Source organism: Mesocricetus auratus, unplaced genomic scaffold, assembly GCF_017639785.1.
Source record: "Mesocricetus auratus isolate SY011 unplaced genomic scaffold, BCM_Maur_2.0 Super-Scaffold_100013, whole genome shotgun sequence".
Taxonomy (NCBI): Eukaryota; Metazoa; Chordata; class Mammalia; order Rodentia; family Cricetidae; genus Mesocricetus; species Mesocricetus auratus.
This window is the reverse complement of record NW_024429196.1, coordinates 28857793-28884620: the sequence shown is the minus strand read 5'-3', so window position 1 is coordinate 28884620 and position 26828 is coordinate 28857793. Positions and strand designations below refer to the sequence as shown.

The 26828-nt window shown below is 40.7% G+C and overlaps 1 protein-coding gene across 3 annotated transcripts in view; it reads right to left on the bottom strand.

Annotated features, from left to right (window-relative positions):
- The window catches only part of Prkcq (protein kinase C theta), a 136454-nt gene that overhangs the window by 66793 nt on the left and 42833 nt on the right, over positions 1–26828 (bottom strand). For 2 of the 3 annotated variants that reach the window (XM_005071722.4, XM_040755536.1), the window contains exons 2-8: positions 17467–17593; positions 12953–13152; positions 10578–10638; positions 3322–3484; positions 1818–1849; positions 1641–1726; positions 381–510 (exon numbers count right to left, since the gene is read on the bottom strand). In XM_005071722.4, coding sequence (XP_005071779.1) covers positions 381–510; positions 1641–1726; positions 1818–1849; positions 3322–3484; positions 10578–10638; positions 12953–13152; positions 17467–17584 — 790 coding nt within the window. In that variant the 5' untranslated portion in view covers positions 17585–17593. Of the gene's footprint in view, positions 1–380; positions 511–1640; positions 1727–1817; positions 1850–3321; positions 3485–10577; positions 10639–12952; positions 13153–17466; positions 17594–26828 lie in introns of those variants that run through there. The other variant, XM_013114617.3, reaches the window with a different exon arrangement.

Genomic DNA, 26828 nt, shown 5'->3' with positions numbered 1-26828 from the left:
GTCAGAGTGAAGGACCAGTCAAAAGAGGAATGCTTTCTTTTCACTTCAGGACTGAGTATAACATTGAAATGTGGGGCCAGGATCTTTGACCTTGACTCTGAGATATTGAGCTTTGACCTTGACCTACTGAACCATGACCTATTGAACCATGACCTATTGGACCTTGACTGTGACCATCAGCCATCAAACCTAAACCTTTAATCTCAGCAGTGTGCACTCTCTTTGGATGTGAAGATGGAGTTGGGGCAGGGTGAGTCTATTGTCCCAGGGAGGTGGTGTCCATTTTCATGGGCACATAAAGATGGATGCAGAGGTCATCATTCTAGAGCCTCTCTTCCTTCCATGATGCACAGGACCCACACTGGCCCCTTTGCACTCACCATCACACTTGAGTCCTTGCCTTGCCAGACCCCACAGTAGTGTCCCACAATGCTCACAGAAGGCCGGGCTCTTGTAGTTGTAGACTTTGAATCGGTGTGGCATGTCAATCTTGAATCTCTCCTTGTGGAACTGAAAGAATGACAGAAGACATGGCTGCACATGTGTGCCTAGGTCTCAACTCCTGATAATCCCCTGGATGCGTGACTTACAGCTATTGTAATGAAAACACGTATAGCACCAACACACTGCCTACCACCTTCCCGAGGGATGTGAAGAAGCCTGCAGCTCTTCCAGGTGGGGGCACTTGTGGCATCTGTATGTGTCCAAGCATGTGCCAAGGACCAGGAAGTCCACAGCTGATGTCTGAGACAGCTGTCTTGGCAGATGGGATGACCATGTCAGGAAGAGGGGATGCTAACACCTCTTTCAAGTGGGAGCTAAGGAAACACTCATTTGCTATTGCATGGTGCCATCATGAGCATTAGATCAGGATCTAGGGACATCTGAATGTTGAGACGTGGCAGAATGGACTCAGACTCTTGATCTGGGTTAGTGAACACCTGTAGGATGGAGGGCTAGAATTGAAGCATTTGCAAATTACACAGTAGGAAACTCAGTAAGGAAAAGTAGAGTAAAATATTTTATATTGACTACATATTGAAATAGCATTAGACTTGGTTCAATTAAATGTATGATTAAAATGAATTTTACTTGTTTAGTCTTTAGATGATTTTATTCTTGCAGCACTGGGGACCGAAGTGAGGCCCTCTCACAGGCTAGACAAGTACACTACCACTAAGCCATATTGCCAGTCTGCTTTATACTTTTTATTTTTATACAGAGTCTCACTGAGTCACACAGGCTGGCCTGGAACTCACTTTATAGCTCAAACAGGTCTTGAACTTGTAATTTTCCTGCCTCAGTGCCCTGAACTGCAGTACTATGGCATCACACCCTGTCTGTTTGTTTCTTCTTTGCTGTGGCTACTTGAATGGTTAAAATTACACACATGGCTGTCATTTTATTTCTATGGAACAGTACATTTCCAGGTTTACATGAATAACATAACTCTGATGATAATGCCCCCTTGAATGTGCAAGAAATAAAGATAACCCAGAGAACAAACTATTACTGTCTAAAACATGTACCCATTTAACTCACTGTTTCTGGATATCTACTGAGGTTAAGAGTGAGGCTGACAGTCTGATTTGCTGGGAAAAGTGAAGAGAGTAAAGAGTGGAATCTACATATGCCAGTACCATGGTTTCTCGACTATTGATAGCTGACCCTGTGCACTTGGCTATCACTTTATCGATACACTTCTTGTGAATCGCGGCATTACATTCTGAAAAAGAAACAATGGCCATTAATAATTTCTGGAGGAACAATTCCATTCAAAGAACACCGAGGATACAATCGAACTGCTTTGTACTTACGTCGGCATTGGTAGCCCTGTTTGTTCAGCCCCCTGTAAGAAAACAACGTGAGATTTATGTAGACATTAGCAGCAGAAATATTCTTTAGGTAAATGAGATCAAGATACTCCTAAGACCATAGAGGATTTCCTCTGATTAGTAACCCATGTGTGTCACTTACCAAGAAGGTATTTTAAGTTTACGTTGCTTTACTTACATTTTTATAATCAATTAGGTGAGATTAAGTTTCTTCTCATCTTTGCATTTTCAAGTAAACTGCTTACAACAGCAGACCAAGAAGAATCTCTCACAAGTTCCTAGCAATAAATTTCTATTTTCCTCCCTGAAGAAGTCACTGTCTGGTTTAATTAGTGAGTGAGTCACTGCCTCGCTCTTGGTTTATACACAGATGAGTGCACTCATCTGTGAAGTATCTTAGTTCCTCATTCAGAGTCAGAGAATATCCACTACCCGTAAAGCTTGACATAAAGATGATTCCTGAACTGCACTGTTGATTAGAAACAAAGGAAACAAAGGAGATGCGGGCGACTAGAGGAAAAACAGCTAGTGAGGGTTCACTTTAATCTGCTGGCTTGAGGATACTCCCATGAAGTGGGAACTTGTGCATTAATGTTTCTGCAGGAGCCTGAGGGGACCGGCATCTCTTATCGGGCACAGATGTTGAGAGCAGAAACAAGCATCATTTCACTCCCACTCTACCGTAGCTTTTGCTGGGTGGTTACACTGATCTCCAAGGCTAAGACACCCAAGAGCTTCATTTGAGCCATTTGTTACAGCGGGCTAGCACTGCCGGGTGCAGAGTGCAGCAATGCAGCAGTTGCGCTATTGGGATGATGAAGATGTTGACTATAAAACGATATGGCTTTGCTTACAATAACAATACTCCCTCACCTGTTCCTTCCCTCATATACCAGCAGCCTCTCATTTAGTCTGAAACAAAATTCCATTGGGCAATCTTATGGTTTGGATCTGAAATGCCCCAAAGCCATGTGCTAATATTTTGGAAGCAGGCAGTCATCATATTTGGACCATCAGGAGGTAGGAACTGGTAGAAGGAATTAAGGCCCCTGGAGTATGCCCTTAGAAGGAATGCTGGGACCCTGGTGTTTTCTCTCCCCTCTCTTTCTTCCTGGATGTTTTAAGGTGCCTTGAGCAGCTACATAGTACCTCAAAGTCTTGCCTTGTCATAGGTCTAAAATACAATGGGTAGGCAACCTTTATTGAAGCTGTGAGCCCAAATAAACTTGTTCTCCTTTAATATTGATAGCCATGGGTATTTTGTCATAGCCAGGGAAAGCTAACAGAAGACACTTTCTGGAGTGGATCTCCCTCTTCAAGAGCCATATTATAAAATCTTGTGTTGAATCACTCTGGTGAACCCACTGACTACCATTCTACAATACTCAGCCTGTACTTCACACTCCCTCATGGTGGGGCACACAGTGCCTGGCAGTGACAACATGCATATCCTGAAGCTTGGGAGGAAACTACCAAGTTATTGTACCAGACAAATTCATGGCAGACAGAGCAAAACGTGGGCTGAGGGAAAAAGGTGGCTGTGAACTCGTGGCACTTCACATGGTGGACTTTGGCCTGTTTGATGGCTCCTCGGCGATGATGCAAGGCAAATAATCCTTCATTCTCAAAGTCGCTCATGTCCTTGGTGTCTGTAGAGAGAGAACGGGGGTGCAGTGAAGCAATGTGACAGTCACAGCTGGGCTGAGAGGGTGGGGACTTGAGCAGAAACAGAAGCCGTAAGTCCCGAGCGCACATGGACCTTCCAAGGGCGTGTGAAGGTGGGAATAACACTAGGCTTCTGCTATTAACTTGGCAGGATGGAATCACTGCAGGAAGCATTACCAAAGGACTGGATTGGTCCATTGTTTACTTCTTTAGTTCAGCTAGCCCAGAATTCTGACAGTTCAGGTCTGTAATTCCACAGTGTAATGTGACTGACAGTCACCCAAGATGGAGAGAGAACTCTGGTGCCAGGATGCTTTGTGTAGAGTTGTGCTTAGACAGGGTACCAAAAATTGAAAGGAGCTGCCCAACCCTTTTCATGAGGGCAAAGCACTATGGGGTTCCTGAACGCTACGGTGATCAGTTATAGGAGCTACAGCCTCTGCTATGGAAAGTGCCAGAAAATTAATATTAACAGTAAGTTTTTAGATGTCTATGTCATCCTGTGTCATTTACTTCAAGCTGTCAAATTTGAATGTATTAAATCAGCCCTGGGCTTGTGGGTAGTCACTGTCCAAAGCATCTTATGCTCTGACGAAAATTTCCCAAAGGGTTGGAGGAATATAAGATGATAGAATCCTGAGAAAACCTATAGTACCTATATTGATGCTCAAGACTCACAAGGAACACAAAATGGTAAGTCACTAAGTAGTGCAAGAGCACTTCAGCAAATGGAGAAGAATTAACATGGTGAATAATAAGGAAATAATGAACACTGTGACCTATCACTGAAGTAAGGATAATAAATATAATGATTATAATGCTTAGAATCATAATTTGTAATAAGTTGTAGATTGTTGGATCATTTGCTGTTTCTTTTTATCTACAAAAATGGAAATTTAGAATTAGTGCTCATCATATTTCAGATGCATAAAGAATTAACAATATGGAACTAAATTGCTTCTATTATGGCTCAGCAGAGAGGTCTCACCATACACTTGATGTGGGTGTATCTGCTAGGGAACCTAACTTTGCTATTGTCAATAGAGGCTGGCTGGAAACTCAATAGCTAGACAAATGAGATTTTGTGCATGTAGAGGCCTTTCCCTAGGAATCCATCTGAGTTTTATGATAGAGTTTAGGACTCACATCTTCTAGGCAGCCATTGCTGGGTCTATTTTGCAAAGGTCACAAGCTCCTATGTGCAGGGAATTCCCCATACTTTCCTCATAGTTCTTCAGCTGGACCACAATGCTTTACCCACTACTTTCAGGATGGACTTGTCAGGTTACTGCATTTGGAATTAGGAGGGGAATAAACTAGGCTTGGCTAGTGTGAGTGAGAGATTGTCACTAAGTTAATCATTTTCTTCCTTGATTTATGGAATAACTATAGAGATAAATCTATAAATAGTGACCTGTATGTGTCAGTTCTTAATAAAATCAGACATTTCTATTTTCAGATGCAATGAAATGGAATAAGTAAAAGTATAAGACACTTGCAATTTGTGGAATAAAATATTCTAGAGCCTTCACTGTATTATTATAAATATGTATATACATATCTATCACTTAAATCTATACCTATATAATTTATATATATATGATTTAGCCTTATGTACATTAAACTACAGTAAACTTAAAAACATTAGGATATTCCAGAAATGAATTTTTTCTTACTCCTTCTAGCAGCTTCCTTTAATCTCTAATCTTTTCAGTTATTATAAGGGAATAATTATGCAAGAACATAGAATTTCTTTCTTTTTGTATTTGCAGTGTTTATTTCTGAAATGACTTGTTTGGCCATTTCTTTTGTTCAAAAAGCTCCAGATCTTTTATTTAATTGACTTGTTTGCAGTCAATCAAATACTGATGTTTCCTGAGCATCTAAATTTCTGTGCTGAGCATTCTACAGAATTCTGAGGTGTTACTCCCAACCACTGAGCATCTACAGCCACGCCAGAAAAACAGACAGACAACAGTGCTACTCCTGAGAGGCAGTGTGAAATAGTGTAAAATACATCCAAATGGTTTGGGGAAATAGAGAAAGCTGAAAATTTAAGGAAAAATATTGGATTAAAAAAAGGCTCAGCATTAACAAACGTCAAAGAAGTTGAAGGCTGAGAAAACTAGGAACTTGGGCAGAAGGTTCAATGTCTCAGAGAAAGACACACTAACAGATTGATCAAGATATGTGCCAGACTGTTAGGGTTTAAGAATCAAAAGAGATGGATACATGCCCCATCCCTAATCTAGAAGCAATCTCCAATTGATCACTTCCAAATGAAAATTTAGACTTCCTCAATGGGAGTCTTACTGGGAAAACAAACTGCTCTAAGAGGAGGCTGCACGCCCAGCACAGAAAACTCAGTGGCATCTCTGGAAGTTCCTTGGCTCATATTGGCATATTAGACCTTTCCTTTTTTAAATTATCTCATTATTTTTTACATATATATATATATATATATTTCTCTTTTTACTCTACAGGTCCTTTGCATACATATTATGGCTTTTACTTGAGTATTTTTGTGGGAGTCTTGAGTGTGCCTTCTCTTGGGCTCATTTCCTTCTGTTTTTCCAATATTGATGTGTTGGTTTTTGCTTCATCTTATTATATTTTATTATCTTTTGCTTTGTTTTACAATCATCTCATAGAAGCTTGTTTTCTAGTGAGATATAAAAGTGTGGATATAGTTGAGAGGGGAGGTAGAGGGAGGATCTAGGAGGAGTAGATAGAGGGGAAGCTATAATTAACATATATTATGTGAGAAAAATAATCTATTTTCAAAACAAAACAGCAATGATAAAAGAGTGACTATGTATGAGCTATATCTTCAAGAACTTCCAGGGAGGGCTGGGGATGTATCTCAGTTGGTAGAGTGCTTGCTCCTTATGCACAAAGACCTAGGTTAAATTCTGTCTATAGCATAACACCAGAGCAGTGATGTACTCCTCTGATCCCATCCTAGCACTTGGGAGGGAGAGGCAGGAAGATCAAGAGTTAAAGATTATCCTCAACTATATATCAGCCTGGACACCTGAGATCATGCCTGAAAGAAAAAAATGAATAAAACAGAAATGTCATATCAGGGAAAGAGAAAAGAAATACCCAGGAATTCAAAAGGTTAATGTATGTATTTTTCAAGATAAGAAAAGAAGGCTTAATATAGGATGGCCTAGAAATTAGGAGGAAACCACAGAGAAAAGGGAAAGTTGATGTTAGAGAGGAAGTGTATTGATGGGACAGAGCTACCAGGGATGAAATATGAGGTCAACAAAGGGAGGGACTTTCTCTGAGACAGAGGAACAGGAAGAGAAAACATCTGCATCCAGAAAGCACACAGGCAGAAGATGAAGTGTCTATGAAGTTGCCAAGTCCAACCTTCAAGGTGGGGAGAAGGGTAAGATACCCAAGAAAGCAAGAACTGTTAGAAGGTAGGTAGGCCTTTGGAACAGCTATTATTTAGGAACCAAAAGGAACTGAAAACTACTGAATGTCCAGAAGAGTCCAACCAAACCATCTAATTATCATGCATTTCTGCTTATATGCCTAATTTATAATCTAGTCATGAAGTTAAGTAAGAGGTGGTTCAAGCAATGCTGCTTTGGGGCTCATACTGGAAGAATGGAAAGGTACATATTTCTGCCCCTGGCCAGCTAAACCCTATCCATCCATTTATGGCTTCAACTTTTGAGAATCTAAATTCATTTTAAAGAAAAGAACTTGAACAGAGAATGCTGATGAAGGGTTTGCCTGTTGGAAAACAACTACCCAAGCATGTGTTTTACCAGGTTTGGCTGCAAAAGGTATACAGAGACCATATGAGCTGGGGTAGAAGGAGCCAGGCTACATTTCAAAGATTAGAATTTGTCAGTGTCATTGACTTGGTGCTAGTTTTGTAGGCGTATAAAAGCTATGTGGTCATGGAGTGTTACACCAAGGTTCCAAAAGCCATGAAGGACTGACAGTCAATGACAAGGTTGGATTCCTTGCAAAAAGAAACCCTGACAGGCCATTTCATGAAGGTGAAATGGAGACTCCAGGATGTTGGAGATGTTTGCCAAGGAAAGCAACAGGCGTGGAATAGAACCAGTCCAAGACAGGTTACAGGTGCAATCAACAGAATTAGTAGGGGAAGGATATCCAAGCCTATTTGAGCCCAGATGCTGTCACTAAAAACCTTAGATGCCAAACATGGAGCCGCATGGAGAAATAACTTGTTGAGTTTAAGTCTTATTTCTTTGCTATGTCACAAATCTTTTAGAATGAGAATGTTTACTCTATGCCATTGTATATTGTAAGTATATAAGTTGCCTTTTGGTTTTATAGGAGTTTGGCTCATAGATATTGCTTTGATTTTCAGAAGAGATTTTGGTCTTTGGGATTTTGAACTACATTAGAACTGTTAAGACTTAGGGGGCTCTTTGAGATGAACTAAGTGTGTTATGAGATGGCTACAGGCATTTGGGAGGTTTGGGCAATGCTCTGGATTAAAGTGATGTGTTTGGGTCTTAAGTTGATGGGGTGACCTTGTTCTGGTTGACCTTCACTGTCAATTTTACTAAACTTGGAGTTATCTAAGAGGCACACCTCTGAGAATACCCCTGAAGGTGTTTCTGGAAAAGTTTAACTGAGGAGGGAAGATATGGACTATACCACCTCATAGCCTGGGCTCCAGACTAATAAAAATAGGAAAATGATAAAAATAAAAGAGAAAAAATAATATAAAAAGCAAGCTAAGCACCAGCATTCCAACTGAATGCTAGCATTCATGGCTCTCTGCTTCCTGACCAAGTACCCGAAGTGATCAGCTGCCTTGTACGATAATGCCACATTCTGAAAATATCTCTTACTTTACAAAGAGACTGGAACTTTTGGCTGGACTTCTCATTCAACAGACAGGACGGAAGGTACAGGGAGCATGAAGTAGAAAATTCAAATCTGGACACATCATGAGGTCATTTAAGATTGATATCCTAAGGTATACACAGCCTCTTTGTTTAACCTACCTTTAAGAGAATAATCAAACAATCAAACTTCGCTGCCTCAGATTTCCCAGAAAATCAACTTTTACAACTTAATCTAAAGCATAGCTACAATTTAAAGTTACTCTTCCTTTCCCGAGTAATGCATGTGTATCATATGCTGAAAGCAGAAAATGTAGAAGTTGAAAGCAACTCCCTAAAATCTACCATAAAGGCTGAAAGCAACCATTAATGGATACTGGTTGGTAAATAATGATGGTTGCTGTCTGGGTTAGTTGGGATGAGTTAGAGTCAGTGATTTAATCGCTTCTAAAACTCTGTTAAGGATTTCTGTAAACCATGAGGGAGGAATATAATGGGACTGGGAGGTGAACAGAGCTAGGATGTATATTGTGAAACCCCCAAAGCTTCAATAAAGAAGTTAAAAAAAGTTTTCTGTAAAACATCCCATTCCTTCCCCATGTGACGACTTCTATGCTGTTCAATAAGTACAAAATGAGGCCCTGTGTTAGAGACAGACAGTCACATCACTCAGGCAGATACCATTCACATATAGAGACACATCACACACACACACAAACACACACACACACACACAGGAACAGATTCATAAGACAGACTTCAGGCAGGCACAGATTCAGACTCATTCAACAGACAGGATGGAAGGCACAGGGAGCATGGAGTAGAGAATCCAAATCTGGACTCGCACTTGGTTAAATGGCTTCAAGGGGAAGCGCTTTGTTTCTTTCCTTAATGTGACATTGATGTGTGACTTGGGCTTAATCAGCTTTGAGTCTTTGCTGCCATGGTCCTACTCCCACCCATGGTCAACTGTATCTTTTTGATTTTGAGCCCAAAGGATTTCTTCCTTACGTTGCTTTTTTTCAGAACACAAAAACAAAGCACACAGCTGTAACCTCATTAGCAGATCTAAAAAGTCTAATAACCATGCCTTAGTATTTCTAAACACCTGGTAAGTGTTCAAGTTTTTTTTCTGCTTGTCAATGCTATTTGAATGTGGGCATATTCTGACATATAGGTTAAATAAAAACTGTAAATTTCTAAACTAAAACTCATTTCTTATTGGTACAGTTTGAGTCCAAAATCCAAAAATGCTAAACATATTTTAAGCACAGATAAGATTCACAACTAGAAATTTCTATACCATAAAGCATTGCCTCATGTACAAAATTATTCAAAATACCATATAACATTATCTTCAGGTTGGTGTGTAACTTTTATATGAAATATAAAAGAGTTTTCTGTCCAGACTTGGATTCAAATCCCCAAATAACAAATACCCTAACTCCCCAAATAATTCAAAATCTGAAACCTTTCTGGTCTTAAGCATTTTTGGATAAGGGATACCGAACCTGAAGTAAAAAGTAGTAACTAAAAACATTTTATCATTATTGAACTCACTTGCTTATTCTGTGGCTTAGGATTCTATAAATGGTGGCATTTAATTCACAGAGACTGTAGTGACTGGCTGTCACAGATACCCAGTTCACACATAGTGCCTGTAAGCTCAACTTCTGGGACCCAAGTTTATGTGTGACATGGAACTGAAACTCTTTGACAATGCAGTTTTTCCTTCCTTATTCCTAAAAGGATGGGAGGTGGCTAACTTTAGACCTTCACATTTGATACTAGTTTTATAGAAAATATTTTCAGTTTCTTATTTTGTATTCTAGGATAGTGGAATGCTGAGTATAGAACATCATTTATAAATAGGTAATGTGTTTGCACACAGCAATGCAGGAGCACCCTTTTTTATTTCCATTAAATTCCCAAAACTAAAATAGAGAGACTACAAAGGCACCAGACATGTAAGTTTACATCATTTAGAGATCATCTCTGTTAATATTTTATGTTTGCATTTATACCATGCTCATGAGTTCATATTTGTTCTGTTTATGTGGCCAGGACAATTGATTTCCATTCCTGCCTGAGCACCATTGAGAGTTTTAATAGAATTCTTTGCATTTCTCTTTTCCCCTAATCCTTTTCTAGGATATTGCAGAAGCAAAATGAGCTTTCACTGAATAAGCCATGCCCTCCTCACCCCCAAACAGGAAGAAGAAATATCACTTGCCGCTCATTTCCAGAAAGTATCTTGCATTCATTAGCATTCGGCCTTGAGGTTTCAGCTCTAACTGGGCAAGAGAAGGAGAGAAACTCCGTCAGGATGTGAAACCAACCCGGGCTCTAGGAATTAGCTACATGGCTGATGGCAGAGTTCCACTAGTGAACAATCTTTCTTCTCCACACGAGTTTATCATCATCATGTTCACTGATATCATTAGCAGCACCTGGGACAGTGACTGTCCTTGTACAGAATGCCTTGGCAATTCATTCATTTTGCTTGAGGGTCAAGATTGATGAGGAACAAAATTCAAAAACAGAATCTGTTTCCTTGTTATGGTGCTTACGTGAAGAGCACAAGAGCACACCCCCAGATACTACTCATGACAGAGAATCCTGCATGCCAAGCCTTGCTCTCTTGGGAAAAATAGGTTTTAGGTAGTAAAGATAAATCCTGCTCTGAGGGGCTCTCTTTTGCTTACTATGTGGGCTCAGCATCTAGGTAGATCTGGGTATATTCCATGGAGTATCCTTTTTCTATCACAAGAATTTGTAAAATGACCACAGAAAATTTTAATTACGTGGTTCTTGAAAGTTTTGTATATGTTACATATATATGCATATATGAGTAATTATATTATCTGGTATATATTCTAGAATAAGCATATGCATAGTATTTATATATTCTATATATTATAATTATATGGATACTATATGTATATATATATGTATACATCTATTTATAAACTTATAGACAGTATCATGTAGAAGATACCAGAGCAATGTGCTATTTTAAAGGCTTATGCAGGATACCATGTAATGTGACATATGAAAGAGTAAAAAGGACACAGATGTCACTCTTTCAGAGATACCTATGTAAATATATGTTTTAATATATGTATGTATACACATGCATGTACACATATGATAAGTGTAAAATCATCATGTTATGCCGTTAGTGGAATAAATAGATTAAGACAAGATCTAGCAATGGTTGCCTGTAATAAGGGAGAGACAGCAGGAAATGTCCCGTTGAATCCAGAGTTAAATTTGAAATCATTGACAGACCATTTTTTGGTTGCATGACTCTGTGCAAATCACCAAGTCTTCAAAGAACTCTAAAAGACTGGTAGTACCTTGCTATCAGACTTTATGACGCAATAAAGCTATGTTTTTACAATAGCTATAAATTCTCATACAAACTGATTAGTGTAAAGAGGAATTCTTTAGATCATAACAATGGACACCACCATTTTCTAATTTCTGGTATAGTAAAAATGGAGGCAAAACCAGAACAAGATGAGGGGAATTTGAGGCCCATTTTCAAAGGAAACTCTGAAACTTGGTCACACAGGATTAACAACATTCGGGAAGAGGTGGTGATAGAGGAAATTAAATCTGGAAGCTATTGCAAAGTCATGTTTTATAAAGCACTGGGGAGTGACTGGGAAAACCTTGCAAATACTTGCAACCATGGGAAGCACACAAGGACACCAGTGTGGCTTTTGTAGCCAGCATGGATATGAATGGCAATTTGAGAAAATCTTTTTTTTTTATTTTGGTAAATAAAGAAATCCATTTTAAACAGCTGATAACCACAGAAACAAGATAAAATACAAATTCAAAATAATCTGGGGGCACTTGAAATAAAAGTAAACCAAGAAATAACCCTAAAAAAATAAGGTTTAAAAATGCCCTGAACGAAATGACAGACTCTGGAGATCCCCCATGGAGGACCTCACTCTCCCTGGGGAACTGAGTGGGGAGTGGGTGGGGGACTGGGAGGGCTGGTGGGGGGTGGGGGAGGAGGGGAGAGGGAGCTTGGATTGACATGTGAAGCAAGCTTGTTTCTAATTTAAATTAGAAAAAAGAAAAAAAAATACAGAAAGTAAGCTAGGTAACTAAATGAGGTGGTGAATGCTGCTATGTACTGACATCCAACAGTCCTAGACTGCAGAATGAAGTCTTACAAGTGCACACTTGTGTTTAGTGCATGCCTGGAATCCCAGTGAAGGGGAATTAGTGATATTTCCAGGTGTACTTAAGAGTAATAAATCAATAACTGTTATTTATAACCTGAGACCCTTCTCTCCATACATAGGCATCCAAGAGATTCAAGGTTTTCAATACATTCTGCAGTCCACGACTAATCATTTTAATTGTCAAATCACCAAGGAATATGTGACAGTCTGCTTATCCACAGCTAGTGTCCTCCTCATGCCTTTGGGATGACAGGGACATTTCAAGCTATTCAACAGCTAGCGTCATGGTGCATACTGGCTGAGTGTGGTGGCACATACCTGTAAACCCAGCACTTGGGAGGTGAGGGAAGAGGATCAGAAGTTCAAGATTAGGGTACATACAGTTCACAGCTCTGATACTTACCCATATTTCTGTCCTTCCATTGTTCTTCCGGCATCTCTCCGCCAGGGAGTAGAGCTCCACCGTTGTTTCTGATATGAGGTCCACATTTTTGCCCTTCACAATGATCTGCATCACTCTTCCCTTGTTAATGTGGGCATCGAAGGTGCTGTCCCAGGGTGGGTACATGGTTGGCTTTTTCTGGATGTACATTTGTCCATTTTCTAGGAAGAGAAAAATACTGTCTCATTACTCTTCTGCAAACTCTGGAGAACAATTCAATTCCATTTGATAGTGGCTGCCATTCCCACTGCTCTCATATACATAATTATTCTGAGGCAAAGAATCACTCTGAGACAATCTAGGGAAGAATAAGATAGGCCCATGTTTAGATGCAAGGTAAAACATTGCATCTTACAAATCCAATCTGGGTAGTTTAAGTAACAACCATCTGAAAATCACTTCAACTGAAAATGTTCCTTTCCCAGTCAATGTTTTGTTTTTGTTGTTGTGGTTTTGTTTTTTGGCTTTACTTCGACAGAGAGCATCTGAGGAAATAACCTTAAAAATGCTTTATGGCTGGGCATGGTGATGGATACCTGGAACACTTGACATAGGAGGATGAGATAGGAGGGTGGAGAGTTCACAGTCACTCTGTGCTTTGTAGCAAGACTATGTCTCAGAAAAATAACAAGCAAAAAAATCCAAGAAACACAACCACACATATCTCCTCCTAACACACTAACCAAGAAAAAATTCCAAACTTTTATGTCTTTTAAAACCTTCCTTTCTTATCCTATAATAACTTGGTTATATGACTGGTTACTTGTTCTGGCATCTGATGAAAATGAAGTCCCACTAAAACTACTATATTTATATGAAAGATACAATGGCATAAGTTAAACTTATAAGGAATGATTCTTTAGTTTTTTTTTGATTTTTTATTTGCAACAAACACAGTAGCAACAGTCTTTAAAACAATGAACCCTTACTTCCTCCTCTCTCTCTCTCTCTCTCTCTCTCTCTCTCTCTCTCTCTCTCTCTCTCTCTCTTCTTTCCTTTAGACAGCGTGTCACTAGATAGCCCACTGTGCAGCTCATGCTGGCCTTGAGTTCTCTATCTCCCTACATTAGCCTCTCAAGTGCTATGATCACAAGCATGTGTCTCTGCACTCAGCTTCCTCTTCTTTTGGCCTAGCTTTTTAACTTGATCTACCGATGCACCCTAAGCAAAGGCTGGCAAGTGCTGAAAAGGGACCAGCAACGTCAACAGCAGACCTGCATGTGAAGACAGGATCCTGGTCACAGGACCAGGAGTTGTGTGACCAGGCCGATTTCTTTACGAGATCTGCCCCAGAAGCGGCCTGGCAGGGACAAGACTTTATAAATGGAATTAAGTCATTTTGTTACATCTACCCACAATGGCTTTTCTCTGGTTTATAGTCTTTGATCGTTTCAATAGCAGAGAACTGCAGCAGTATTTGATTGTTTATAAGCCTATTAGATATCATATTTAGCAATTCAGAGACATTGGTAATGCAAAGAAAAAATCTGCTTAAAGTGGAAATGTGTAGACATTCTTACATTCTTTTATAACACAGGAGGCTAAATAGAACGAGCATTTAGCAGTAGCTATTATCTTGAGGATATACAAAGAGTTGAAAAAGCTGAAATTTTAAACTTTAGGGAAACTTAGCCAGTAGAGGTATAAACTATGGATTGTTAAGGATTGAATAGGAAAGTGATTAAAATTAATATAAATTTTATTAATTCTTTGAGAAATGCATACATAACGCAATGTATTATGATAGTTTCTACCTTCATTTATCCTCATAATTCCTCCCAGATTCACCTCTGACCCACCCTCCACTTCTCTACTCCCTCCCAACTTGCAGTCTCCTTGTCATTGTCTTCTCCTCCTCCTCCTCCCCTTCATCCTCCTCCATACTCCAGCAAGTCCACTTTGTTGTGTTCTCCATATACTTTGGTATGGAGACATCCACTGGATCCTGGTCAACCTACCAGGAGTCACAGCTGTAAGGAAAACTAACTCACTCTCTCTCAGAAGCCACCAACTGTCAATAGCTCCCCAATTTGGGGTTGGGAACTCATGAGCTCCTATGAAGGGAGGGAGAGATTTTTATGGTTAGGTTAAAAAAACAAGTGATAGATTGGGTTCTTTGAAAATTAATGATGATCTTATTTATCATAGTCTCTAAGCTTCCCTGTTAAATTATTCCTTTTCACTACAACCATTTTCCATGCTCAGAGAAGGGCAGGCATCCAAGAGTCAGTTACTGGTTAAAATTTGCCTAAAAAGTAGACCAGAACCAGGATCCTATTGTTCTAGTTCCATTTTTGTTGCTGTGATAAAATGCCTTGACAAAAAGTGACTTGAGCAAGAAAGGGTTTACTTGGGTTGAAATCCCAGGTTGCAGTCTCACTGAGGGGGATGTCAAGCCAGGAACTCAAGTAACTAGTCACAGAACAACCACAATTGACAGCAGGGAGCATTGCATTCTTGCAAGCCTACTGGCTTGATTGCCTGCTTTTGACTAATTTTTTTCCTCTCTTATAGTTTGTGAACCCCTACCTAGGGAATGGTGACACCCAAATGGACCAGGTATTCCTACATTAATTAACAGTCAAGATAATTCCCCAAAGACTGCCCACAGGCCAAGACAATCTAGGTAACTCCTCATTTAGATGCTCTCCCCAGGTGATTCTAGACTGTGTCAAGTTCACAGTTATAATTAACCAGCATGCCTGTCTGTGTGTGAACATTGAGAGCTGTTGTTTTCAAAGGGTCCCAGGCTGACAGCACTGTTTCTGATTTGCTCCCATTCCCCAAATTCATCATGAAAAATGCAACCTCACACCCTAAATATGGAAACTTGCTTAAATTCTGGAGAAGGAATCTTTTAGATTGTAACCTGAAAAAAAATATCAAAGGTCACAGACCAACCTGTTGGAAAAATAGTTTTGTTCTTTTCTGACAGGGTCTCTTGATCTATGTGGCTGATGAGATCAAGTTAAAAAGCAAGGCCAAAAGAAGAGGAAGGGGAAAAAAGGAAAAGAAAGAAAGTAAGGGAGTGGGGGCGGGGAAGATTGGCAGGAGGCTAACGTCAGTGAGACCTGAATCTGGAAGGAGGACCAGATCCACAAAACCCATTAAGTCAAAAGCAGCTTTGAAAAAACCCAGCCATTTTACACTTCAAAGATGTCTGTGACATTTGGAAGGGTTTAGGTGGGAGCAGGCGGCATTTTCACTTTTAAGACAGTAGAGAACTCTGGGTAGAAGAGAACCAAGGGCATCCAGACAGTCTCCTAGGCTTTGATGCATTCAGAGCAGCTAGAGAGATGAAGCGAGCATGAAGGGAGATGGGCATGGGGGACACAGCATGATAAAATGGAATGGCAGAATTCAGATTCTCCAGCTCCTAGCTAGAGGCTCTCAATACGTGCCTCAGTTTCCTCTTGTATCCGCCAATGCTCCCAGTCTCTGACAGACACTCTTAATGTTCACTTCTCTTGGTCCTTTCTCCTCTTGCTCTCCTTCTCAGACCTCACTGCTACTCAGCACACTGTAACTTTGCTTATCATCTGTTTTCCTCTGCGAGACTAGAAAGTCTGAAGGAAGACTTTGTAGACACTTTAGTGTGTTTTTCCGTCTGCTCAAGCCTCAGGGCCCTCATCGTGGCTCTCCATAAGTGTGTGTGTGCGTGTGTGTGTGTGTGTGTGTGTGTGTGTGTGTGTGTGTGTAACTGAACTGAGATACATTCTTTACCTCTACCCTTCTGCATACAGGAATATAGAGCAAGGCAGGGAGCCTGGGAAGGTCTTGGAATAAATAGCTTCATATCTTTCCTTTGGAAGAGACTTAAAAATATTGGAATTAAGAGGCATGAATCAAGAGGGAACTTAGAGGGCACGATCACCTAGGTATTCCTTACCCAATGGGATTGTTTTGACAGAGCTATCTAAACCAACAAAAACAGTCTTGGGTACAGGAGCCAAATTTTCTCCTCATCGTGAATTTCCTGTATATATAGTCACAGTTAATAAAACAGAAATCTTCTTTTATTCATGGGGATGCTAATAGATTGCTTCCTTCCTCTCTCAGTTGAGGCAATGATACAGCAAGCAGTCTTTGGAGTTGATGCCAAGATCTAGGATTAGACAGGCTTTACCTGTAGTCATTGATAACAGTGAGTTATTAGTACAAGTAATACTTAATATACTCGACCTCCTAGATTCCTTCTCCTTTAGCCCCTGATCTAATTTCCCCAACTTAATATTCTCCTATCTTTGTTTATGTGGAAAAAATGGCACAGTGAAATAGATCTGGTCAGAACCGTTAACTAAACCTGGGTTCTTAAAAAAGTATTTGGTCTTTGTTGGGTACCGGTGTCCTAAACTGTGAAATTCAGTTCTGTCAATTGTCCTGAAAGGTCATGGAGGGTCTTGTCTCCCACATGATGTCTAGCTAAGCCACCTCTCCCTCCACTTCCTCCCCAACCCTGTTCCCAATTAACCTACCAGATTCCACATACTCTTTGACCAGCACAGCGCAGTAGGGGTTCATGGCCTCGCCCTGACAAGACTGGCAGGTACCACAGTCGAAGTTGGATAAACCAATCCGAAGAAATGGCGACATGGTTGTTCCCTAGAAAAATGACAAAAGACAAATGCTGTATTTAAGGAGCCCTAAGATGTATTATTTTTAGCGTTCCATCTCCACTTAGTGTTTTATCTTGGACTGCCAGCACTTCCAATGGGCCTGCTATCCATCTGAAGAAAAGTGTTTATTTCTTTCTCTGACAAGCATATTGCTGGATCCTCCATGGACTGCAGACTGGCTTGCAGAGGAAGAGCTCTTTGGAAAGTCTGTGGCTAACCTCCACAGTGAGAACTAAGGGTAAATCTTGCTCAGTCTAACAGTCATGCTTGATAGCTGTACAGCAAGGCAAACATTTTCAAACTTTTTGTTTCTTCAAGTAGATGCCCCAAACACAGTAACCCGTCTATTTTAGTCACACCAGTTAATATGACACCACAACATTCTTACGTAGTCTATTTATGTGTGTCACGGAATTGGCTTTCAGCAGTTAGCAGCTGATCCCTATTTATTTTGGATATTTTCAATATGGTTTACTCTTGTCAGAGACAAACACACACTCAAACAGACACAAGCAATTAAGCTATTAAATGTTAGGAACCACTTTACAAACCTCTAAACCATTGACCACTGTTTGATTGTGTCTCGTCCTAAAGTGAAAGTACTTCATAACAGCCAGATTTCTTGCTATGTTTTCTCAGAGCTTTAAATGGAAATTATCACAGTGTTGGCTACACATTTCAACAGTTGCTGTTATTCTTTCTTTTTAATTTTTAAAGATTTATTATTTTTATTTATGTATGTGTCAGTGTGTTTGTGAGTATGTGTGAATACATACATATAGCCAACGAAGCCAGAAGCCAGAGCTGGATGCCTGGAGCTGGAGATACGGGCAGTTGTGAGCCTTCCAATGTGAGTGCTGGGAATCCACCTCTGGCCCTCCCTCCACAAGAACAGCTTATGCTCTCCACCCCTGAGCTGTCTCATGAGCACCTTCGTCTGAATCTTCATTGGCAGCTCTATCTCTGCTTGCTCTGCCAACACCTTTTTCTCTATAGTTTTTTTCTTGCATGTATATATGTGTGTGAGTGATGAGCATGTATGTGTGTATGCATGTTCGCATGTGTGTGGGTACATGTAATTGTGAGTACATGTGCGTGTGGAGGCCTAGAATTGAAATGGAGTATCTATCTTGACAGCTCTACACATTTTTTTTTGTTGAGGGAGGGTCTCTGGCTCAAGCCAGAGCTCATGAATGCCTGTAACTCTAGCTAGCCAGCTTGTCTCAGGGTCCCTATCTCTGCCTCTTGAGTGTTGGAATTATAGGCAACTGCCGCACTTGTCTAGCTTCTGTGTAGGTTGATTTGAACTCCTGTCTTTGTGCTTGTGGGGTAAGTGCCTTATCTATCTACTGTATCCCCAGCTCTACTTTTTCTTTTCTGCCTGTTTTGTCTTAAGTTCACACAGGTCTGAAACTATCACCTAGTGTTCAGTAACAAGGCAACATCCTTGCTTCCTCTCTTCTTGTTTTGGTTCATAGTGTACTAGTAAAGGTAAGCAAGGTAATTTTGATTTGAATCTGGAAGGATCCTTGATTCACAGAGCCCAAGTTACTACCACCCTGACCTTTGGTGAGTAGTCACAGGCTATTTCCAGGTTAGGCTCCTAACTAGGCAGCAGCAGCTCAAAATGAATCCGTTTTAGGAATAGATGGAAATCTCTAGGTTTGCCAGGGTTTATGTTACAGTGCAGAAGGGTGTCTATTACAGAATGGAAAGAAACTGCAGTGAAACCTTTTCTCCTCCTGGAGGTCTTACATAGGTAGCAGAGATTTCATATTTAATAAGTGATGCAGATTTGTGTGTTTTCCACAGATATATTGATTCTCACATCCTCACCCAGAGCATTTTGACAGTTTACTCAATAGTAGTGTCTGTTTTCCAGCCTAGGCAGGGGCTCCTTTTCCAAAGGTCTGACCACAGTATCATGATAAGACATACATGTTGACATCTAGAAGATAAAACATACATCATGTGGACATGTACGTCAAGAATAATGAAGATCTATGACAAACACTGAGGGATGAAATTAACATAGAAAAGTTCTGCAAATTACTTTTGGGGGCTCAGAACTCATGGAGAGAAGAGGGAAATTTTACTTGGCTATTAAAATAGAAAGGAGAATTTTTGTATACAAACAAATGTATGTGAGATACAGGATGCCTAAGAATGGGACTTGCAAAATTCTGTTTGGTGAACTGTAAATGTCAATCAATTTCATCTTTCTTCACCATCCACAAAAGCCCTACAAATAACAACACATGTATGCAAGATGACTGATAGGCCAAGCTGCTTTTAACAGGGCAGGGATCAAGTCCTATACATGTAGCTGAGCAATAAAGTTACACTCAACACTCTCTCTTATTTCCATATGTATCCCCATATGTACCCACCAAGCACCATCTGAAATGCTCCATCTTCCCATTCAAATTCCCCCCACCCCCTTTTTTAATTAAAAAACATTTTTGAGTCAGGGTCTCACTGGAACTCACTATGTAAACCTGGCTGGCCTACAACCCAGAGACTGTCCTGCCTCTGCCTCCAAATACTGGGATTAAGGGCCTTCCCCACTGTCATCCAGCTATCTTGCCCCCTCTTTTACTTTCCACTTCAGTGACTAATGTCGTGGCATGCATCCTGGCTCTCTGATTTGACTTTACCTTGCTGCTGAAGCTCCACCACCTATGTCCATGATCTCTGCCCCACCTCCATCCCCTTCTTCATAGCCTAACTCTACATCACATCCCCATACCCACCTGATCTTGGTCACTTCCGTTCCCTGATATCTCCATGCTGCAGTCCAAACTCTCTTAGGATCCTACAAAACTCAGCTGTTTCACAGTTATAGACTTTGAATAAAATTGTACCTTGTTCCTGGAATATCTTCCTATTTCACCCCATTCTTCATTTTTCCACCTTATCCATCCTTGAAGTTCTCACTCAGTCCCCAGTTTCTTCCCTTTTCCTCCATCACCTTCCCAATTACACATCCCTTCAGGGTCTCTCGGCCTCCTGGGTACATTGCTGGACAGTAACTGCCCTATTTCTTCATCTTGCAGACACTAATAGAGTCTGAGTCTCAAACTATTATCTGGTATCCAGTGACCAGGCATTCCCTGCTGGTCCTCTCTCTTCTCGAACTATTCTATCCTCATGTAAGTCTCGAGGCTTGTGGGCCATGCTTGTGTTTCCAGATCTTAGCCACCACACACCGATCTCCAGTGGAAATACACCGGATTGTCTCCTGCTTAATCTCAGGATGCCTCAAAAGAAAGGCTCAAATCCAAGTACAAATGTCAATGCTCTGATGTATAAAATATTTACCAAGTTTCCCTCTGCATGAGTACAAACTGAAATTGTGTAACAATGTCCCTGAAGGAGAATGAAAGGAGTTCTGGGGTGATACTCTGTCATAGCCTCCCACCCACTGCATTAGTGCACACACACACACACACACACACACACACACACACACACATCCTGAATGTCTTTCCTACAAGGACTAGATTCTGAGAGCAAGGACCATACTGAATCATCTATATGCTTCCACAGTTAATTCCCCGCCCCATCTATCATAGGTATTCAATGCATTTTTTGACAAAGAAGTTACTGCTCAAAAGTAACATTGCACATTATTTTTCTTGCATATTTCTTTTACCTGCAGAAACATCTGGTGTTTCAACTGAGCCCAGACAGCTGTAGAGGAAGTGCACTCCTAAGGAGGCTTCCCAGCCCTTGTCCCAGGCAGAAGACTGATGTCCTCCTGAGCTGGACTGCAGGAGTTATTTCACCTCTCTAAGCCTGTTCGCTCATTTGAAAGCACTGCTGTTCCCATTAGCACTCTTCAAGGGCTGTGAGAATTAAATGGGCAAACACCTGAAAGGTGCTGAGAATGGGATTGGCACCCAGTAAACTCTCAATAAATGTTAGTTATTAGTATTAAAACTCGCACACATTTTCTAATAGTCTCTCTCCTCTATTGATTTGTATCAAATAGGGCAGGAGGAGGGGATAAACAGTCTTTTAGGGCACATGTTGGCTGAATTATGTGACCCGTGTCTGTGCTTTGCTAGCATGTCCTCATAAAACCCTACATATATCTCTCATATACTACTTACTACCCTCTGATACAATAATCTTGTTTTAGTACTTATCATGATAGATAGTAGTTCACCCATGCAATCTTCCATGGTTTTGCTATCAAAGCTGAAAAATACTATCATTACATATACTCAAAATTTCTGAAGGATCTTCACTTTTCCGAGTTCAATGTTTTCAATGTTAGGTATGATCAAATTTGTCTTTGGCTTATAGATTTGATGCTACACTGAGTCAGATATAATTGGCAGTAGATGTAAGCTAGATCACAGAGACTGGGGATACTGGTGTTTACCTCATGTATTTCTCTTACCTGTAAAGACACTTGGTGCTCAAATGGAATGACAGAGAGTTATAAAGGAAGTGAGTGGACAGCAAAGGAAACTTCCCAGTGTCTGTCACTGGCAGAATATGGATGTTCTCACGGAAGGCATGATCTCCTGCACCCTGTGTGTGTTTGTGTGTGTGTGTGTGTGTGTGTGTGTGTGTGTGTGTGTGTGTGTGAGAGAGAGAGAGAGAGAGAGAGAGAGAGAGAGAGGGAGAGAGTATTTGTGTGTGTGTGTGTGTGAGTATAGTGTATGAGTATGTGTGTGTGTGTGTGTGTGTGTGTGTGTGTGTGTGTGTGTGTAGGCAAGAAGTTGATGATGGTTGTCTTCTTCAATTGCTCTATCCTTATTTTTTATTTATTTATTTTTTGCGACAGGATCTCTCACTGAACCAAGGACTCACCTATTTTGCTAGATTTCTGGGCCAGCACACCCCTGGAATCTTCCTTATTGTATCTCCCCAGCACTGGAATTACAAACACAGATAAGATGCTTGGATGTTTCACCTAGGTGTTTGGGGTCTGAACTCCGGTCCTCAAATTTGCATAACAAACACTTTACTGACTGAGCCAACTACCTAGCACTTACATTTTTTAAATTTAAAAAGTGAGCAATATTTCATTGCTACAGTTTAATTGGAAATTCTCAGTGCTAAAGAAGAGTGAGAAAAATTTTAAAAGAAACAACAACAACAACAAAAGCAGTAGCCTAGTTAGACATGGTTGCATTTGTCTATATTTCCAAGACTGACGCAGGATCATAAGTTTGAGATCAACCTGGGCTATTTAATAGTAAGACCTGTTTCAAAATCCTCAGATCAATCAAATCACCAACTAACCAACCAATCAACCAACCAGCCAGCCAACGAAACAAACAAACCATGACCAGTTATCACTTGCCTCAAAATGTTTAACATGCAGACGAGAAAATGCACTGTAATTAGAATTAAAATTGGGGATGAAGAAACCAAAGAATTTGACTTCCAATTACAATTGCTCAGCAAATATGATTGGTATAATAACTTTGCAATGTCTCCACCAGGCTTATATTTTGAACCCTTAGTGCTTAGATTATGGCACTATTTTGAAGTCCATAGAATCTTCTGAAGGTAGGGCCTGGATGACCAAAGTGGGTCACTAGGGATGGCCCTTAAGGTTACATGCACCCCTGGTTCTGACCTGTGTTCTTTGCTTACTGACACTCCAAGATGTGTGTCAACAACTCCTCTACATAGTCCTACTTACATGAATGGAGCCACAAAAGCATCATTTTGATTAAATTACCCGAATGTCTAAGAAATTGCTGTGAATCTTCATTGAGTTAAACCATAATCCTTAGTCTGACATTTCAAAGCCTTTATGTTTTGGATTTAATTAATGCCTTTCTTCCATAGAGAAGCTACCTGGAACTCTCTGCTTGCTGAGTACAGCCCCAGTCCATCTCTAGGTCTCTGTTTACACTGCTCCTGTTTCCACATCTTCTTCCTTTCATGCCCAGCACAGTGGCCATCCTTCTATCTAGTCTTCCATCCTTCAAGGGTCCCACTTAATGTCTTGGTTCAGTAAAACTTCTTTCCCAGCCCAAACTTCATTTCCTCATTCCTGCAAACTTACTCATGACAAAAACCAAATTATATGCTTGGCTCTTTTTTCTTTGATAGCTCTAAAGTTGAACCTAAGGATTCCTTCATGACTTAAAAACTTGGGATCTCCTCTGAGTATCTAGCATTACAGGTCTACACCATTAGTTTCTTACCTGGAGACTTAATATATTTACCAAAACAAGGGTTTGTGAGCTTACATTCCTCCTTCAGGTCCCATGAAGATGACAACTGTGCCTTTCCATCGTTCCTGCTGCTTGAGTTATTTTTTATTGCACAACACATGACCTTAACAAGTAAATACCAACCGCTTATTTATTGCTCATAATTAATTGCCATCAATTAGAGATGTGCTCAGTTGGACAGCTCACATCTTATGGCATGTGAGCTGGCTCAATGGGGACAGCTATGACAGCTCTCTCCATGAGGTCCCTCATCCTCCTGGGCTTGTCTGCATGGCAGTGGCACTAGAAGAAGGTGAAAAGGAAGAACACTACTGAGCCTTTCAAGGCTGGGCATGGAACTCAGTCAACATACTTCCCACACATATAACTGGTCAGAGAAAATTCCAGAGCAGCTTTGATTCCAAGGGTGGAAGTAAATTCTACTAATTAGAAGACTCTTAAAGAATTTGTGGATTGTTTTAATACCCTACCATGACTATGTTCCCAAACACTGAGCACTAAGTATAACAAACATTATTATTTTAGAGGCAAAAATCTAACATTGTCAATTAGACTAGAACCCACTGCTTTCTTAGCTGCCAGAAATTTTATTTTATGCTTACTCAAAGTTTTCTTTAATGTGCATGCCTTGTGTATGGGAGCATATCTGAGTGTGGTTTATGAGCATGTGTTTATGTGGGTACATATGACTATGTACCTGGACAGGGGTCAAAAGAGGATGTCCAGTGTCCTGCTCTATCCCTCTCTTGCCTTTTCCTCTTGAAACAGGGTCATATGGAAAGTCAGCAATTCTGTCTGTGGAAAGGCAAGCATGAAGATGTTGCATTTTACAGGCGCAGACATAATTTAAAGTTCTGGTCCTTGTGTCAAGTTGACCCTGAAAAGTTGATCTTGTGATGCTGTTGTGTCAGCAGCCCTGAAGCTAGCTCTGAGATGCTGTGGCTTTGCCACCTTCCCGATGCACCTGTGTGATGTTTATTCCTTCTTCCTAAACTGATGCTCTGTGAAGAAGACTGCACCATGTGGAACAGGTAAGCCAAATCTGAGCCGGGGCCTGAGTCAGAGGGTGCCTTGACGAGAAGCTGAGGCTGAAGTCACAGGGCACAGAGACCTTGGGATGAGTGAAAACATGAAGGTGCTCATAGGTTTGCAAATGACGCTACCACAGTATGAAGTCAACTCTATCATACTCCAACTCCGTATCTTAAGTAAATGTCTGAAATTCTGTGACTATGTTCTCATATGTTCAAAACAAGGCTTATAGTAGACCTACTTTCTAGGAACCTCTGAGGGATTGGGTCTGTCCATGTTCTTTATATTCAAGGAATTAATCCACATAAAATGCTTATGAGTGGCAGGGGGGCAGATATGATCCTGTAAGATTTTCCCATATATTCTTCTAAGTGCTTCCTAATAAAAGTATAATAACTCATACCATGGATCACTTCCTAAGGCTAGAGTAGGCCTAAACTACTCACCAAGTAGATGAGGGGACACAAACATTTATTCAATAAACATTGCTAAACCTCCAACTGGGTTGTAAGGTGCTGCACCAGATACATGAATCTGATAGGGACTTAAGACTAGATAAGCTGTGAGACCTCAGTTTAGGGTTGGCCTCTTCTCTTAGAGGGGATCAGGAAGTGAAGCACCGAGACCCTGACCTTCACTTTTTTGCCATCTTATCCTCCAAACAAAGAGTTGTGACGTGGTGTGTGTCAGAGACAGGATGAGAAACAGCAGAGTGAGCTGTCACTGCAGGGCACACCAATGGCAAAGCACTCCTGTGTTTACTGCTGCCTTAACACCACACCCCACTTCCTCCTGAGGGCGTGTGACACTTTTCAGAGAAAATACAGTGTTCACTGGTATTACCACAGGGAGCGGAAATAGCTCTTCTTAGATGAACTGATGGTATTGACAGAATAGTATTGGGTGGAGTCCTCCATGTACTAGAGTGGACCGGTAATGCTGATATGGGCCATTTCTGTCACATAAGGAGGCTGTAGGTACAGAGACATGACAGCCCTGGGAAGGGGATCAGAAGGGAAAGAAATGTGGACAGATGCGTATGCTTGGGTCCATGTGAATTGCCCATGTTTTGTTCATATACTGAAATGTCCCCAGTTACAAATGAACAGATTGTAAAAACTTAGTGTCAAAGTTTAGAGCCTCAACTCCATGTAAAAAATAAAATTAGGCAACAGCCACATTTCTGGGTTAGCCTGTTCGCTATTACTGACTTGCTAACTTAGAAGAAGGCTAAGATTAATGTATTATACAAACACATTGCTGCTACTGCTCAACTTACATGATTCTCTACTTGTTTTTCCTCTAACATCTCATGAGTTGTGGGTTGGCTAACCAGTTCACTTGAGGCCTAATTTCTTTTTAGCCTTTTTTAGAATGGCATTTAAATTTTCTGTTTGTGTATGTGAGCACATGCAGGCTTGGGGTGGACACATGTTCCACAGTACGCCTATAGAGTTCAGAAGATAACTTGCAGTAGATGGTTTTCTTCCACCGCGTGGGTCATGGGACCAAACTCAGATAGTCAGGCTTGGCAGCAAGCCCGTTTACTTACTGAGCCATCTCATTGACCCCCAAGGCCTAATTTATAACATACAAAGTATGAACTGTTGTGAGTCAAAGAATTAGTTTTACTGTATTTTTAGTCATACTGCAGCAGGTACTATATCCCTAAAGGATGTCACCAGAATCTTGATAACACGGGGGGGTGTCCTCCAACATCAGCATCACTTGAAACGTCTCTAACTAGCGAATCTCCTAACCCTCTGAACCTGCCCTGTTAAACCTGTGGGGCTTAGCAAGCCCAGTCTCAACAAGGACTCTGGGTGCCTGATGCCAGCTTTAGCTACAGATCCTCCACACTTAAGGCCTGCATCATTCTTCTCTTTTGCTTTGCACAGTATCTAGCACAGTGCCTGTGTCTTAGGTGGTTCCAAGTCTGTGCTCAAGTTTAGAGACAGGAGACTTGGCTGTCACAAACAGAGG